The following is a 16,225-nucleotide window of genomic DNA, read 5'->3' as shown; positions in this document are numbered from 1 at the left end:
CCTGGGCTACCAGATGGGGGTGTCCCATGAGCCTGTTGGTGGCCAAAGTGTCACCTGCTGCACATGTGATCAGGAACTCATGCCAGCTCTTCTCAAAGCGATTGCGCTTTTATGTGTGTTCATGGACTTATGTTTCCCTTGTTAATGGTAGATGATTTACAGGAGCACAGAGAAGAGGCTGCTCTCTGGCAGGCAATTTAAATGCTGTATGACCTTGCTTTTTGAAGGGTCATTTAACCTTTGAATTGCATTTACCCTTACAGCTTTGAAGTCAACTATCTTATATATGAGTGGTAGAGCCCCAAAAGCTCTGTTTTGGCTTCCCACCTCCCTCCACTTAATTTTTGCTATTTTTCCTACTCTTGTCTCCTATTCCTCCACAAAACCAGCTTCTATCTATCACTCCCATGAAAAAAATACAAGCAGTAGAAAGTTTAGCAAGAACTCTACCAGAGTTTTCCTACAAGTTACCTGCTCATAGGTCCCACTGCCATTACTGCAGTCCTTGGCCTCCCTAAGTTTGAGCTGTAAATATACTACTTAGATCTGGAACAGCATCAGCAAAAACACTTCTGGCCAATGTCGGTAATATGGCTTTCATTCAAACTTTGGGAACAGCATATGATAGTACAAGGACTTCCAGCTCCTAAGATCTTTAATGAAGTGACTGCTAAAAAAGAAATACTACAAACCTCTCAAAATGCTTATGTGATTTCCCAGTGTTAAAATATCTGATGCTTTAAAGGGTAACTTTGTGACACAGCATTATAAATTTCCTCTTACAACCAATGTTACAAGGAGATCCAACTCTGCAAAACTGCATCAATACCGTGAAACTTGTTTGCCGAGCGCCATTCCACCTTGCCAACACGCTGTGTCCCCAGGCGTGGAAAGAGGGACCAGTTTGTCACCACTGCATACGGCAGAGCACATCATGTCCTCCTAAGTAAATGTCATAGCAAAGCCATTCCCACTCCTGAGAAGCCAGAGCAGCGTGGACGTGCTGCATGTGTTCTGCTGATGTTTTCTCGTGCGTCATGTCCCAGGAAGCCTAATTTAACTAAGGAAAAGACTTGCAATCATTACAAATGATCTCTGTCTCTCAAGTGCTTTGGGGGAAACAGATAACCCGGTCAGGCAGAAGGAGTCAGGCTGGATACAGAAACTACAAGAAGGAACCTTTGAAGACAGAAGCACATCCCAGACAGAGCGAGGAAGGGCACGTAAAGCACCAAGAGGCAGTACCGGGAGAGAAGGGGAAAGAAACACCACTTAACCACCGCAGCTTTGCTCACTGCAAATTTTAACTCTGCAACATAAACCACTCTGGGCTGTGTCCAATACCTCCTGTGCAGCCAAGGGGTGAGGAGGAGGGCTGACGTGATGGTGAGGTGGATTCAAGCTGCTCACCACTGTATGAAGAGGCAGGGTGCAGGACTCGAGCTCATGATCTGCACTTCCAGCCGGTTCCAGCCACTCTGCCAGTCAGAGCTGCATGTGGCCTCTGCTCAGCTGTTTTGGCCATCCTCTTTTCCAAGCACCCCTGTGGCTAGTGAATTGCAACTGTCTTGAAGAGTTTCTGGGGAAAAACTAATTCTGCTGATCCAGAGACAGAAGACAGAGCCTCGACGAGCTGGCTGGCCTTTTTTCCCCCTGGGCAAGATGTTGAGTGCCCTCTGTTTAACAAAACCACTCGGCATTTGGCCCACACAAACCACAAATGATACCTTCTCACATGAAGGGAATAAAAGCGTTTCACCTCCCCGCATGCAACAAGTCTCTTTTGTCAAAAGCTCCTTCAATTTTAGACATCGTGATCAATTTCTGTCGGCCCGTGGGAGGCATCTCTGCCAGACCATCAAGCTCAGACCATGCCCAGAGGTACCATCCACTTTAGTTACTGTTTCAGATCCACAAAGGACGCAACCCTGGTGGTTTCTCCAAACAAAACCCACCTTGGGCTCAGACAAAGACATTGCCATGTTCCCTACAATCAGAGCAACATCAAGTACCTTCTGAAGATGTCAGTTTACCTAAAATAAGCCCCAAAATTTGTGCCCTTCATACTGTCCTGTGTTGAACTGGTGTTAAAAAACACAACTAAAAGTTTAATGGGCCCATTTCTGGTTAAAGGCGCTTTTCTGACACGCTGATCTGTTTGTAAATGGCTTCTCTTTCAGATAGTGCTTAGGAGCAGGAGGCAGTGAAGCTGAAACAGCAATCCTCCAGCAGTATCCCCCCAGTTTTTCAGTTTAACAGACGGTTCAGGTACCTCAAGGGATGAGGGACTGCTCACCAACACCCTCCCCACAAAATGCTCTTCCCTCTCCCACAGCTGCCACCCTCCATGGCTGGGGGACAGCCCAAGCCCCTTTGGCTGCTGAGCTGGAACAATTCTGCTATCAGGGGGATACTCATATAGTATCTGAGTATCTGGGGGCATTGCCCCCAGTATCTGGGGGCATTGTCCAGATGAGACCACCTCCCCAAAAAGCCTTTTTTTTTTAAATCAAGAAAGCCGTTTGTTTAAACAAAAGCAAGACAGATTTGGAACAGCAGCTCCATGCTTCTGGAATTAAGTTAACATTCTTAACAGGGAAAATATAAAGTAACCAGAGGAACAAAACAGAAATGAGAAGGCTCATCCCCAACTCCTGGTCACCGCACCTTCCCAGGGACTCTGGCTTCTGGCCTCTGCTGCAGCTAATGCTATGCTGGGACCGTGGTCTGCTCTGTCCATGCCTTGAGGTCCTTGAGGAGCTCCTTGTCTCCCTGCATACAGCTCCTCCAGCTGCTCCAAGCTCCTTTCAAGCTCTCCCTGCTGAAAGTGCATGGGGGCTTCACTGCACTGGGGCTCCGGCCAGCTCTGTCTCCAGCAGCTTTAGGGCAAACCATGTTCAGAGTGGGGGGATGCTTGGGACAGCCTGCCTGATCCTGGCATGGGGGTGAGATGGGGGAAGGTGGACCAAAGCAGCAGATATTGTCCTGCCAGACCGACTTTATGAAGGTTGCTGTTGTGCCACCCCATTTCAACTAATCAAATGCGCTGTGCTTGTGCTCCTTGGAAAGCTTCAGTATTGCGCTCACTGGCTCCTCTACCACTTCCTTCTCTGTTATTTTATTTTATTTGGCAGAAGCCCAGCAGTCATACTCTGAAGTTGAAGGTGCTCCCAACACTTTTCTTCCACCAACTGGGTCCCTAGGGATCCAGGCCCTCTCCTGTGAGATGGTTAATTGATTTGACTCCAGGATTTAGTATATACTCCCACTTCACCCTGGCACAGGTCCTTCTGCCTTGTCTGTGCCCTTTGTACCTCCACATTACTGCCACACCAATCCCCTTCCTCCCACCCACTGTGCTATGTCCTAGCGTGCTTGTTCCTTAGACTTCCAGGATTTGTGCAGAAGCACACAAATAATCCCACTAGCTTCATTTCCTTGTAGGCTGCTGGCAATATTTCCCAAGAGTTTGTCAGAAAGCCCCTGCCGCCCCTGGCCAGCCAGCCACCCTGCTCTGGTGTTGCACTTCATACGTGGCTGTCAGCTTCCCTGTGTCACCAAAAGCGCTGCCAACCAAACTCCTGATCTCCCCAAGTTTATACAGATAAGATAAGGTAAAGAGTTGGTTTCAAGGTCTTTAGTCCACATTTCTATTTTCTCATTTGGCACCTTCCCAAGTGACAGGAGAGCTCCCAATTTTTCAGTAAAATGCCTGTTGCAAACGTAAATCCACGGGCACAAAGCATAGCTGTGTGGGTGTTAGTACCTTGCCAGCATGCACCAGACACCACCTGGCATCCCGGGCAGGAACAGGGGTGCTCCCTCTCCCCATCCACTTCATCCTGTCAGACAGGGATGTCCCATGCCAGGCTCACTGCCTGAGCAAAGTGCATCAGCAAGATGTGTCAGACTGGGAGCTGCCTCAGCTCCTGACCATCCAAGTTGTCTTTCTTCAAACGCGCTGCACTACTTGCACTCCCTTGACTTGCCATGAGGCTGCCTTTGATGAACGGGAGCACCCCAAAATTCCCACTCCCACCTCAAAAGCAGAGCCAAAAGCCCTCCCCATCTTTCTTTGGTAAAACGAGGCAGGCAGGCTTTTGATCATCAAAGTTTTCCTCTTTGGAAGGAGGAGCCGTCTAGTCATGGGTTCATTGATTCCCTGCCCAGCAAGAATGTTTGCTTGGGCACAGCCAAGCCACACCTCTGATGACTGTGACAGGCAGCGCTTGGTCTCTTTTGGTATACTATCAGCCGGGTTTATCAGAGTATCAACACAACCTCCCCACACTATGACTTGTCCCTTCTGGCCAGCTCTCCCTGCAGAGCGGGCAGGGGCTGCGTGGTTGCTGAGCTCACCCCTTGTTTCAAGGAATCTTAACAGCAGGTTTTAACCTACTTATTTACTTTTTTGGTCTGTGCAGGAAGTCTGAGCTAAAAAAAAGACAGAAGTATAATTACTCTGGCACGCCTGCATTCCTGCTCCAGGCTCAGGCGGGGAGGGACTCTTTCTTGTCGGAGCCAGGAAGAGGATCTGATCCCTGGAGATCATCTCCACAAACGTGCGTAACTGAAACCTGCAGCCATGCTGAAACAGATATTATCGGACATGTACATCGATCCTGACCTGCTGGCAGAACTCAGCGAGGAGCAGAAGCAGATCCTCTTCTTCAAGATGAGGCAGGAACAGATCAGACGGTGGGAGGAAAGAGAAGCTGCTGCGGACAAGGCTTCAGCAAAGAAGCCACTGCCAAGAAAAGGTAAGTTTCTGCCTGCCGGCTGCTTCCCCCTCTGGCACAGATCTGGCCAAGTCAACTGCTCCCTAGAAATAGGAGGTAATGTGTCCTTAGAGTAATTTCTTCTCCCAGGGACATATCATAGCCGTATTTCCAAACCATAACTAAACTCACCTGCAATGGGGTAGTTTTGGCCAGGCATGCAATGGTTTTACTCCCTGGCCCAGACGCTGTCCTTGACCAAATTGCTCAACTCCCCTAGCTGGGAAGACAGGGCTTACTTGCCCCCAGGAGATGCATCTCATTAAGTTTCCCACTAAATGGGGCCTCTGAATCTGTCTATAAAATAACCATGGACTTGAACGTCTGTCCTGGGGCACCAGATGTGCAGGGGGCTTCCCATTGTGCCTTTAGACCTGAAGTCCCCTTGCCAGGATTACACAGCATGCCGGCTGCTAGGAAGATAGCACTCTTCTCCCAGCTCTCCCCTGTGTGATCTGTTTGCAGGTAGTTCACCCTCACACAGTTTGGGGAGGGCAGCAGCAAGGAGTTAAAGCAAGAAAGGAAACAGTGGTGAGTCTTATCCCTGGCCCCCAGACTCAGACATGCCTCTTTCACTGACCCGGCTTCAGTACCGTGAAACGAAATGGGAGGTGTGTGCTGTGTCCCTGACGAGCTTTCCCCATGTACAGCTGCTTTTGGAGAGGCTCTGCCACCGGCAGCAGCCAGGAGGGCACAGCACGCGGGACACAGGCCCTGCACAGAGCCGCTGAGCAAACAGCGTTTGCCAAAGAGCTGCTTCTTTTCCAGCCAACGGGAAGTCGGTGACATGGAAGCTGGGCGCTGACAATGATGTCTGGGTCTGGGTGATGGGCGAGCATCCTTCAGATAAATCGTACGCGGCCATCTGTGAAGAGATCCAGGCACAAAGGGCAAAGCGGTTAGCGAGAGAGCAAGGCAAGGAGGGCAGGTAAGCACCCTTCAGCTGGAGGACTTGGTGGGCAGACACGGAGGAGAAGGCATTTCTAGGGACCCAGAGGCTGGAGTCTTCTCTGTAGGGGCTGTGGTTACCGCTGTCATACTTGACTTGCAGGCAAAAAGCGCAGGCGAAGGCGCAGGTGAAGGCGCAGCAAAAAGTGCTGGCTTTCTGTGAGTACACACAATGCTGGCAGGGACCAGCTCCAGCCTGAGGCTTGCCCCGGCTCATAGAGCCTCCTGTGATAGGGCTCCTGCACGGTACCCTCTGCAGACCACAGGAAATGATAACTCTGTTGTTGCAGCAGGTGATGAGTTTGGATAGCACTGATTCATCGACAGGTGCCCGTGTACAGCAGGACGACTCTTACTCACCATGAGTAATTAATTTAATTATTCCACCTACCTGATTTGGAGATATGATAGCTGTCTGCACGCACGTCACTTCATTGCAGCCCGGCTCTGCTCATGTGCAGCTTCCTCGCAAGATGTTCAGAGAGCAGAAAGCAACTCCCTCGGGTTCCTAAGTCCTCTCTCTCTTGTCTTTCAGAGAGACTGACTCTTCTGTAACACGGTCTCTACATCCACAACCAGGAGTCCTGGGTGAGACAGATCTCCACAGGAATAAAAAAAGCACTGTGCAGGAAAAGAAGGAAAGTGGGAGAAAAACTGCTGCTGCTACAACAGGGAAAATCCAGGAGCTCGCAAAGGTAGTTTTCCCCCTTTTCTCCATAGCTATCAGAAACATGTCCTTTGAGATCTAGGAAGTGCAGCAAATCCTGGTTGCCATAAATAGAAATTTGAAGAAGAAATAAAGCCAGCTAACTGTTAAGGCTTTTCTTCTGTAGTCAGAGAAGAAGCCATGCTGTTACATCCTTCCTTAGGACTCGGGAGGTCCGAGTGCTATTCTCAGCTGGGATAGATCTGCTCTGTACCGACAGATAAGTTACTCTGGATTCCTTTGCTTCCATTCTCCGTGGGTAAAACAAGGGTCACAGCACTTTCGCTCCTGCTCTGTGGCTGGTTTGGATGGCTTTTGGGGCAAGACCAGGGAGGCTCTCCCAGGATCTGTACATACAAGGCCACAGCCCTCAAACACATCATCTACTTGTATAAAATAACAGATGAAGATGATTTTGCCAGAATCCTCTGACATGCATGTTTTAGATTGTTCTTTTTTTTTTTTGTCTTCTAAAATAGTTAGAAAATAGCTTATGACCTTGACAGCACAGGACAACTCCAAATGCAGTAACTACAGTGGCTGCTTTGCTGTGGTGTTTTGTTACAGAAATATTTTTCTCCAGCAGTAAATACATTTCTACTTTATAACTGGCTACAGAAAGCCATTTGCAGAGAACTGAGAAAAAGATAAGGTAAATTAACTAGGCATGCAACCAAAGCTGAACAGAAGGAACAGAACACTCTGCCAATTTAATGGGAGAAGACCAATGCCATTCAGCAGAGTTTTCATTCAGCCTTTTGCTGCTAACTTGTATGAGTGTATATTCTTTTATTATACAGCCACTCCATATTTTAGTATAAAAAGCATGCTAACTGAAGGTTGGGTTTTGGCAAAGCGCCTCTCCTGCTTCTACCAAAATACTGAAGGGAGTTTGGAATGGCTGTCTCCTTTATCAAAAGCCTCTGAGTCACACGGGATTTTTCTTAGCACTGTTTGCTGAAGTTGAGCAACTATGTGGGAGATTTTTGTTTTCTTTTCAAAGGCAGCTATTAGTCACAGCTAATAAAAAAAACCCCAACAAACCAAAAAAACCAAAAAACCCCAAACCAAAACTCCCACTACCACAAAAAAAAAAAAATCTAAACCCCTTTCAAAGTCTTGCACATGGAAATAGAGAGGGGGGTGTTTGTATGTTTTACTTTTGTTTTCTGTTATTATATTATTAGTAATTTTTCCCTGGTTTCTGGGGCTTTTGCTATTAAAAGGAGGGATCCAGACCAAAGACCCCTGTTGCCTTTTCTAGGCCTGGAGAGGGGCTTTTTCTCACCTCCCTGGTTGAAGTGCTTTGAGATCTAGTTCCTATTTAACCTGAGGGATCCGGGCATTGTGCTTTGTCTGCTGCAGGGGACGGGGGACTGATTTAAGAAAACAAGCTCCTTAACACACATTTGAAGTTCCTAGTTTCCTGTCAAGGAGAGGGAAATTGGAAAGCCGTGTTCATATTAAATATTAGCCAAGTAGGTGATGGAGATAAAACAAAGCGTGTCCTTGGTAAGCAGCATAGTACAGTTAACTCATTACTCACTGTGCCGTGGGAGGCAGTTTGGGTCTGACGGGAAGGTGGGTGGGTGTTTGCCCAAAGACAAGTCTAACTGTTCATCTTCAAAGGCAGGTCTCAGCTAGCGACTGCTGCCAGGTTCGCTAGACTGGTTTGCAGGGAAGAGTGAAAATGAGATATGCAGCTAGTTGGGTCAGTTTGACAAGCAGGGGTTTGCAGTACCCCAGCCACAGCAGCAAACAAGCACAGGCAGGCAAAGCTGTGGACAGCAGGTTCTGCTAGGTCTTGCTTTAGAGGGAGGGAGGGAAGGGACTGCTCCCTGGGAACACTTGGGAGCCTTGCTTAGCAAACCTAGGCATGCTTATGACAGTCCTGACACCCCTGAGTTCTCCTCCTGTGGCATATTAGGCCTAATATGATGGAAAAAACCCAATGTTTATCAGAGAAGGCTGGCAAAATTTGTTAGCGTAAATGTCACATCACTGCTTCTGCATTAAACACCTATTGCTCAAAAAAAGAGCAATGGTCCTAACACCGCATTTATTTCTCACTGCTCTTTTCCTCTGCCCAGAGGGAAACCAGAGATGTTCACCAGATGCTGGCAGACTGCTATGTGAGGAAGCATGGCTTTCAACAGGTAAAGTAGCAACCTAGGATGCTCCTAACACATTGAGTGGGGCCCAGACTTTATGCTAGAGTCCCAGTCAGCCTCAGAGCCTCATCTGACCCAAGAACGTCCTCACTTCTTGGATCAGTTTGATTGAGTGTTGCCATGCTCCTCATGTACGGTATGATGCTTTGGAGGTGATACAAAGCAGGCCAGGCTGGCAGACTGGGGAGCAGCACAGGGAGATGCTCCTGGTGATTTCTGGCAGACTGTTTTCCCTTACTTCCTCTGTTGTCACCTGCAGTAAAGACAGAGGGTCTGTATGTTGTTGCAATTGGAGGGATTCACAATAAAGAATGGAGTTCCCAGTATTTCAAGGCTAGCTAAAAAGCGGGGTTAGAACTAGCCTGGGACAAAGCTGAACATGCTGTTTCTTTCACAGACGAAGGAAGCACAGAGGAGAAGTTCAGGAGAAGAGACCACAGCCCCCCAGGAGGCAATACCACAGAGCCACCCCAGCTCAGAGAGCCAGAGGATGCTGCAGAAATCGGATGAGAATGAGCCTGAATGGCAGGAATCCTGTAAGATCTTAGGATGACATTCTCCTATGGGGCTTGAGAAATCCTAGGGCTCTGTGGGGTCATTTCAATCCTCCTTCTGCCACACTGGAACTGCATAATCCATCAGTGGGTGGAGAGTACTGCCAAGAAATACAGTGCTGCATTATCAGAAGTATTTCTGAGTCCACACAGCATTGAGACGAGAGCTGGGCGAGGAAATAGAAAGTTTTTCCTTCAGATACTATATTAAAACAAGCAATGAATAGGAACCACATGAGTATAGCCAGGATAATTAATTTTAAACTAGAAACTGGCCTTTTGTAGGACTTTGCAGTAACCATTGCTCTTGAGGACAAGTGTAATGGGTGACAGGGACTAACTAAAAAGGGCTTTCCTGTCATCCAAGCATGATCCCACCTAAGCAGAGTCCTGCTGCACTGACTCATGTAATGAATCCCAGCGATGGAAAGGAAAACAGCAAACAGTATGAGACTTGCAGTAGCATCCATCACTGCTGCCAAATCCTTCCTGAAGGACAACCTGATGCATTTATTTTTCCCAGTTCCTCCCCTGCTGCTCAGTAGATGGCAATGCTGTACTACCAATTGTTTCCACTTCAGGCCAGGGGTTTTATTTTTCTTACTGATAAAAATCTGAAGTTGATTACAAAAGCAAGGAAAGAAGTACCCTAACTCAGACCGACCAGAGCACTGGTTACTCCTACAGACTCCTGCAGGATGAGCTGGGCCTAGACAATCAAGGCAGTTTTACAGCAAAAAAAAATATCCAGCCAAGTTCTCCACTTTCCATAACGGTTTCAGCAAGACTCCCCCCCGCCCTCCAAAAATGATCAGCACTTTCAAATCCTTCAAAGTATTGATTTCGGGTCATTTCAGCAGCTTTTATTCCATATGCCCTCCCTCTCTGCCAGCTCACATGAAAGGCACTAGAGAAATCTGTGTCTGAACCAGGAGTCAGCATCTGAAACAAAATGAAGTAGTCTCTAAGTACAAAGGGACCTAGTGCCCAGAAAGAACCCAGATTTTTAATCTCTTGAAGGAATAAAAACCAGACCCTGTTAAGTAGCAGATTCTCAAAAGTGATGGGAGACGTGGCAAATGGTCTCACAGTTGAATGCGTCTTTCATTTTGTGAAACAGGTACTTCCTGTTTTAAATACCTCCAGGGATGGCGACTCAACCACTTCCCTGGGCAGCCTGTTCCAATGCTTGATAACCCTTTCAGTGAAGTAAAATTTCCTAATATCCAGCCTAAACCTCCCCTGGCGCAACTTGAGGCCATTTCCTCTCGTCCTATCACTTGTTACCTGGGAGAAGAGACCGACCCCCACCTCGCTACAACCTCCTTTCAGGTAGTTGTAGAGAGCGATAAGGTCTCCCCTCAGCCTCCTTTTCTCCAGGCTAAACAACCCCAGTTCCCTCAGCCGCTCCTCATCAGACTTGTGCTCTAGACCCTTCACCAGCTTCGTTGCCCTTCTCTGGACATGCTCCAGCACCTCAATGTCTCTCTTGTAGTGAGGGGCCCAAAACTGAACACAGTATTTGAGGTGTGGCCTCACCAGTGCCGAGTACAGGGGCACGATCACTTCCCTAGTCCTGCTGGCCACACTCTTTCTGATACAAGCCAGGATGCCATTGGCTTTCTTGGCCACCTGGGCACACTGCTGGCTCATATTGAGGCGGCTGTCAACCAACACCCCCAGGTCCTTTTCCCCCAGGCAGCTTTCCAGCCACTCTTCCCCAAGCCTGTAGCGTTGCATGGGGTTGCTGTGGCCCAAGTGCAGGACCCAGCACTGAGCCTTGTTGAACCTCATACAATTGGCCCCAGCCCATCGATCCAGCGTGTCCAGGTCCCTCTGTATTCTTCCACTTCATCAAGCAGGAAGATGGCCAAAGGGCAGCAAGCTTAAAACTTGCCTGCTGTTCGCTCCTGCAGGACTCTTTTTTTGTTTCAGTGCGGAAATCCAAGGCAGCAGATGAGAAGAGACGCTCCCTTGCACGGCAAGCCAGGGACGACTACAGGAGGCTTTCCCTGCAGGGCATCCACAGAGGGAAGCAGGCAGATATTTCCAAGGGTGCCACAGCAGGAGATCGGCGACCACTCCAATATCCGCCTCTCCCCCCCAAGCCTAAACTTCTACCTCCTGCGACGGCAAATGGGAGAGTGATTAGGTAAGGAAACCCCTGTGCACTGCGGAGGGGAGAAGGGATTAGATTATTCTGCTCTAGCATGAGATGGTTGAGATGGGAATGGTTAGCTCTCCTCCTTGCGTGGAGGAGACACCCCGCAGGGAAAAATACAGAGCCTAGGCTATATTCCAGCCTAGGGTGTGATGAGGCTTATTTGTTCACCCCTGGAGGGTAACAGGTTTATTTAATAGAGTGTCCTAAGCCTAGAGTGCATACATCCTCTATGCTAGGTGTCCACTGAAAACCATATAATGTTGCTGACAGCTGCACTAGTGTAAGCCTTCTGTTTAGGGCTGTTCTTAACATCCTGAACAAAGGTAAGTCCTGCCAAGGACTCTAAAGCTGTCATTTGGACGATGCACAAACTATGGTCTTTTCTGACAGGAAAGAGGGAATCCAGAGAACAATCTCCAATTCCACTGAAGAAAGCATCATCAAGTGGTTCAAAGAGCATCAATTCCCTCTCCGAGCTGGCTATCAGAAAACCACGGACACAATAGCACCTTGGTTCCACGGTGAGTCCTGAGTGTTTCTGCCCCAACCCAACTCTTTAAGGAGTTGTTTCTGCTAACACAGCTGCTGCCACATGCTGGGCCCAGAAGCTTTTCAGAGGTGGCTAGGTTTTCCATTTTAGATATGTATGGATGTAGTTTAAATTCCTTTAGCATTATGACAAAGGGCAAGCTAAAGTGTTAGAACAGAGGCCAGATCTTCAAAATACCCTGTACCTCTGTGCCACCCCTGCCTCCCTGTACTGGATGCATGGTCACCCCAGTAACTGTTTGGACCAGGGTGAGAGAGATTTGGGCACACCTCATCCCACTCATCCTTGGCCCCAGGTCATTCTCCCTCCATATGTGCTCATCATCCATCACCTTTCTGTCCCATTGCTAATGGGTCATTGTGATCCCATCCCTCTCCCTTGCTTTGGAAACACCTTTGATCCGAGACCGCAGCAATGAAAGCATTATCCTCTTGTAACTAGGCTTTCAATGCTTGCATGGCTTTCTGACAGGACCTCTGATCACTGTCTGCACAGCCCTGCTATACTGGAATCAGCATACAACACACTGCATTGCCATTCCCTCTCTCATAACACAGAAGCTGTCCTTTTGAGCCCTGCACATTTATCATTCATAATCAGCCAAGTCTGGAACAGTTAACATAAAGCACAGTTAGCATGTGGCCATGGTCTGTTACTAGCAATGGCAGTACTGTTCTTCCTGGGCTACTGGGAAAGAAAACAATGCAAGGGATGAAAGTGCCACGGACCGGTTTTAGAGTGGTAAAGCAGATTTCTTGTGAGAACTGTTCCGTCCAGTCCTGCACAAATGCTTTTCTTCCTTCAGTTTTGTGTTTTGGTTTTGAACAGGTATCCTAACCTCTAAGAAAGCAGAGGAGCTTCTGAATAAAACAGTACCGGGGAGTTTTCTGGTACGGGTCAGTGAGAAAATCAAAGGCTACGTGCTCTCCTACCGGTCTGTGGAAGGATGTAAACACTTCCTCATTGACGCCTCCAGTGATTCCTACAGCTTCCTAGGAGTGGACCAGCTACAACACTCAACGCTGACTGACCTTGTAGACTACCACAAGGTGAACAGCTAGCAATGCATTCATTAACTGTTTAATTGCCTCAGGGCACTTCAAAATAAGAAAGAAGAGATTCAGTTGTTTTAGAGTGGGTAACTAGACCCATTTTAGCTGCTGTTGGGTATCCTGTGTGCTGCTCCAGAAGGGTATGCCAGCCTGATGGGTACATCTCAGGCGACCTAACACATCTCAAACATCTCAGACCTGACTCACTCCCCCTCAAGTGTGAAGAAGACCTTGCACACAGGGCTCAAGTTACTTACACGCTATTTAGTAGAAATGTTGATAAGGTGAGATGTGACAGCATATTCACACAAACTCCTTTTTTTCGATTCTCTCCATGGTTGTGGGGTCCCAGCAAGCTGAGTAAGCAGAAAATCCTGCTTGCCTCCAGCTTCAGCATGAAAGAGAACAAGGTATCTTTGTAATCTCAAAGCAGGCAAGGTGTGATACTGAGCAAAGATAAAAAACAGAAGAGAAGGAAGAATGTTGGCAGGTTCTTGCAATGATAACAGCAGTGTTTACTAGCACTGACTGCAGTTACATGGGCTACAAGGAGGGCCAGATGGATTGTTCATTCCTTTACTGTAAGGGACAGGACAATCATTTTTCCTAAAGGTTCATTTAAAATCCGTGTTTCTTTTAAATAAGTGCCTAGCCTAATACAGACATGGCTAAACAAAATTGGATGTGAGGGACATATCTATGTTAATTTGCTATATGGAGCTCTACCTGGGCTGCCTGAACTTGCTTCTTGCATGGGTTTCACAGTTCAGTCTGAAATTGTTGAAAGCAGGAGCTATACGGCTATTGGTGCTGGAGCCAGAGGATTTAAAGCCTTGTTGTGCATACCTATATTAAAGATAGAGCCATGCCCACAGTCTGCAAAGAATCCTACAGACCCCCTACACGACAGCAGACATGGGCAGGGTGAACCCACTCTGCTGAAGTGCTCTAGTGGGTTCTGCTTATCACCCACCAGGTGACCACGAAAGAAGGCAAGTTCCCACCATGCATCTGCTGCTAGGGTAGAGACCAAGATGGGAAGCAGAGACTGTACTATCAGGGAATTCCATGTTAGAACAGGGCTTGCCTGAGCAGAGGGCATGTGCTCACTCCAGGATCCACCCTTGTCACTCCCACAAACTCAGCCAGGGGTACAGTCCACAACCACCCCGTCCTGCTTACCTGCATGCTGCACAGTCCTTGCTCCAGCACTTTCTAGGCAGGGCAGCATTTCACGCCATAGAAGCTGCGATTGCCTATGAGATAAGCAACAGCTTTTTCCAAGAACTGCCAGAGTTGTGTCACTGGGTTTCTGCACCGAGCACAGACATTGTTTTATGAAGACAGAGGTCAGCCACGTGGGGTCCATCCCCGAGTTCCCCAGGGCACTGAGCTGTATCACACAGTGGGATTAACAAGTCCACACCGTAACAGAGGCAGGGAGACTGCTGTCCACCCCGTGATGTTGTGATAGGTAGGGTCTGTTTGAAAGGTGGTGTTTAATCATATCCTATATCAACAGGATGAACCCATCACTTCCTTGGGGAAGGAGCTGTTGCTTTACCCGTGTGGCCAAGAGGACCAAGAACCAGATTACATCTCTCTCTTTGAGTGAACCTCCTGGTCTCGCTGTGCAGACCCATGCTTGTATTCACAAAGACTGAACTTCAAACTAGAGCTGCTGATGCTCACCTGAAACAGTTGCCACAAGTGCCTCTATTTTATACCCTTCACAACAAAGCAGCAGGAGGATAAGTGCTCTTGTGGGCTTGTGGTATCAACTGAGTTAAAGGACGCATCAGCCCAGCAAGCTGCAAAGCACCTGGATGTATCCTGCACAATGGAGTGAATGAGGTGATGAGATTCACTCAGTTGAACAGGGAGATATTGCCACGTATTTTCAGTGGGTTTTTGCAGATTTCCTGGAGGACTTCTGTATTCGAGCTGCCTTTTGTTCTTGAATGCAAGGTTGTGTGCCATCTGGGAAATAGATTAGTATCTACAGTTGAATGAGATCATACCTTCCTGAAGGCACAAAACAACTTGGAGAGGTGAATTGGTCTTGATATAGTAATTTGCATAATGTGAAGCTTAATCCTCTAAAATGCTGTGCCCTTGGAATCAAGGATGTTCAAGCCAAACATCCAAGCAAACCCTCAGTGCCTTTCAGTGAAAGATGTTCTCTGTGAAGAGGGATTTTCATGAAAAGTGCATTTTTTAACTCCTTTAGCCTCTGAATATAGATCCTCACTCTTTTAACCCGTATTTAAATCCCACACTGGTATTTCTGCATAGAGAGGGATGAACCCTTTGAAAGGGAAAGGAGAAGGGATACAGGAATTTGTATGAAAGACTACCACATGCACGGAGCCTAAGAAATGTAAGAAGCAGTGCCTATATCAGTATTAGTACAGTTTACAGAAGAGTGTTTGACAGTAAAGAATGCTGTTTTCCAAAATGCAGCTATTTATTGCAAGTCGTGTCCAGATTACTGAGATGCATCTGGTGTAAACTTGAGCATAGAACTTGTTTTTTCAACATAATGTTCTCTTTTCATATCTGTTACACTGCTCTTTAAATACATAATTCAGAATATTGGGGGAGAGGCTGGACAGAATCACATAACAAATTAATCCTCACCCAGATCCCCTCATGTTGTTGCACGTGACAAACTGTACAGCTGAGGGTTGTGGTGTGAATCTGCTAACATCATTTTTCAGAGATGTGATCCTCAAATAGTGAACAAGAGTCAATCTTGTTTCAGTTATTTACCTGTTCCCTTCTTTCTGTTGGATCAGGGCTACTCTGCTTAACTTGAGGAAGCAGTCAAAAACTTCAGTCTAATATCGATCTGCGTTTTGCAGAACACAGATTAAAATAAATTGTAATCATCTGGTCTTAAAATTTACAACTATGCTGATAGGTGGTTTCCACACAAGGAAAGAGGGGATGACTGCTCTCCAGTTACAGCAGGTTTAACTTGCTAGAGATAAAGCCTTAATGTAAAATGAGATTCTGAAAGTAACAACATTCTGGCAGAGCAAATGACTTCAGGAGCTTCTTGAGCACTATATCACATGTATCAAAGAGATATTTTCAGCATAATCTGCATCAGTCATGAGAGGGGGTGCTAGATTATCTGTAAGGGAAAAAAGTCCTTCCTTCCCTCTTCATGAACTGTTTCTTTTGAAATACATGGTCAAAATGAAAGGTCATCCAGAGATCCTAGAGAAAAGTTAGCATCTGTTCTCATGTGAAGAACATGCCATAGCTGTTGTCCTGCTGGAGAAAAATCACAAAGT

The 16,225-nt window shown here is 47.3% G+C and overlaps 1 protein-coding gene across 1 annotated transcript; it reads left to right on the top strand.

The window, feature by feature from the left end:
* Positions 1-4,576: 4,576 nt before the first annotated feature.
* SH2D4A (SH2 domain containing 4A) lies at positions 4,577-15,337 on the top strand. The gene is made up of 9 exons (XM_072862131.1): positions 4,577-4,760; positions 5,547-5,706; positions 6,262-6,421; positions 8,523-8,588; positions 9,001-9,139; positions 11,093-11,309; positions 11,712-11,842; positions 12,700-12,920; positions 14,446-15,337. Exons 1-9 carry the CDS (start codon positions 4,586-4,588, stop codon positions 14,536-14,538), a joined length of 1,362 nt encoding a protein of 453 aa, XP_072718232.1. The 5' UTR covers positions 4,577-4,585; the 3' UTR covers positions 14,539-15,337.
* The last annotated feature ends 888 nt before the right edge of the window (positions 15,338-16,225 follow it).

The sequence above is a fragment of the Ciconia boyciana genome, chromosome 5 (assembly GCF_034638445.1).
Source record: "Ciconia boyciana chromosome 5, ASM3463844v1, whole genome shotgun sequence".
Taxonomy (NCBI): domain Eukaryota; kingdom Metazoa; phylum Chordata; class Aves; order Ciconiiformes; family Ciconiidae; genus Ciconia; species Ciconia boyciana.
The sequence above is the reverse complement of the archived record's forward strand: the minus strand, read 5'-3'. Positions and strand labels throughout refer to the sequence as shown.

What these genes read in the sequence shown, in the direction of transcription:
- SH2D4A (XM_072862131.1), top strand. Translation starts at nt 4,586, where the DNA reads ATGCTGAAACAGATATTATCGGACATGTACATCGATCCTGACCTGCTG. An exon ending in GCCTGAATGGCAGGAATCCT is followed by an intron (nt 9,140 to 11,092) that starts GTAAGATCTTAG and finishes TTTTTGTTTCAG; the next exon opens with TGCGGAAATCCAAGGCAGCA. An exon ending in ACCTTGTAGACTACCACAAG is followed by an intron (nt 12,921 to 14,445) that starts GTGAACAGCTAG and finishes CTATATCAACAG; the next exon opens with GATGAACCCATCACTTCCTT.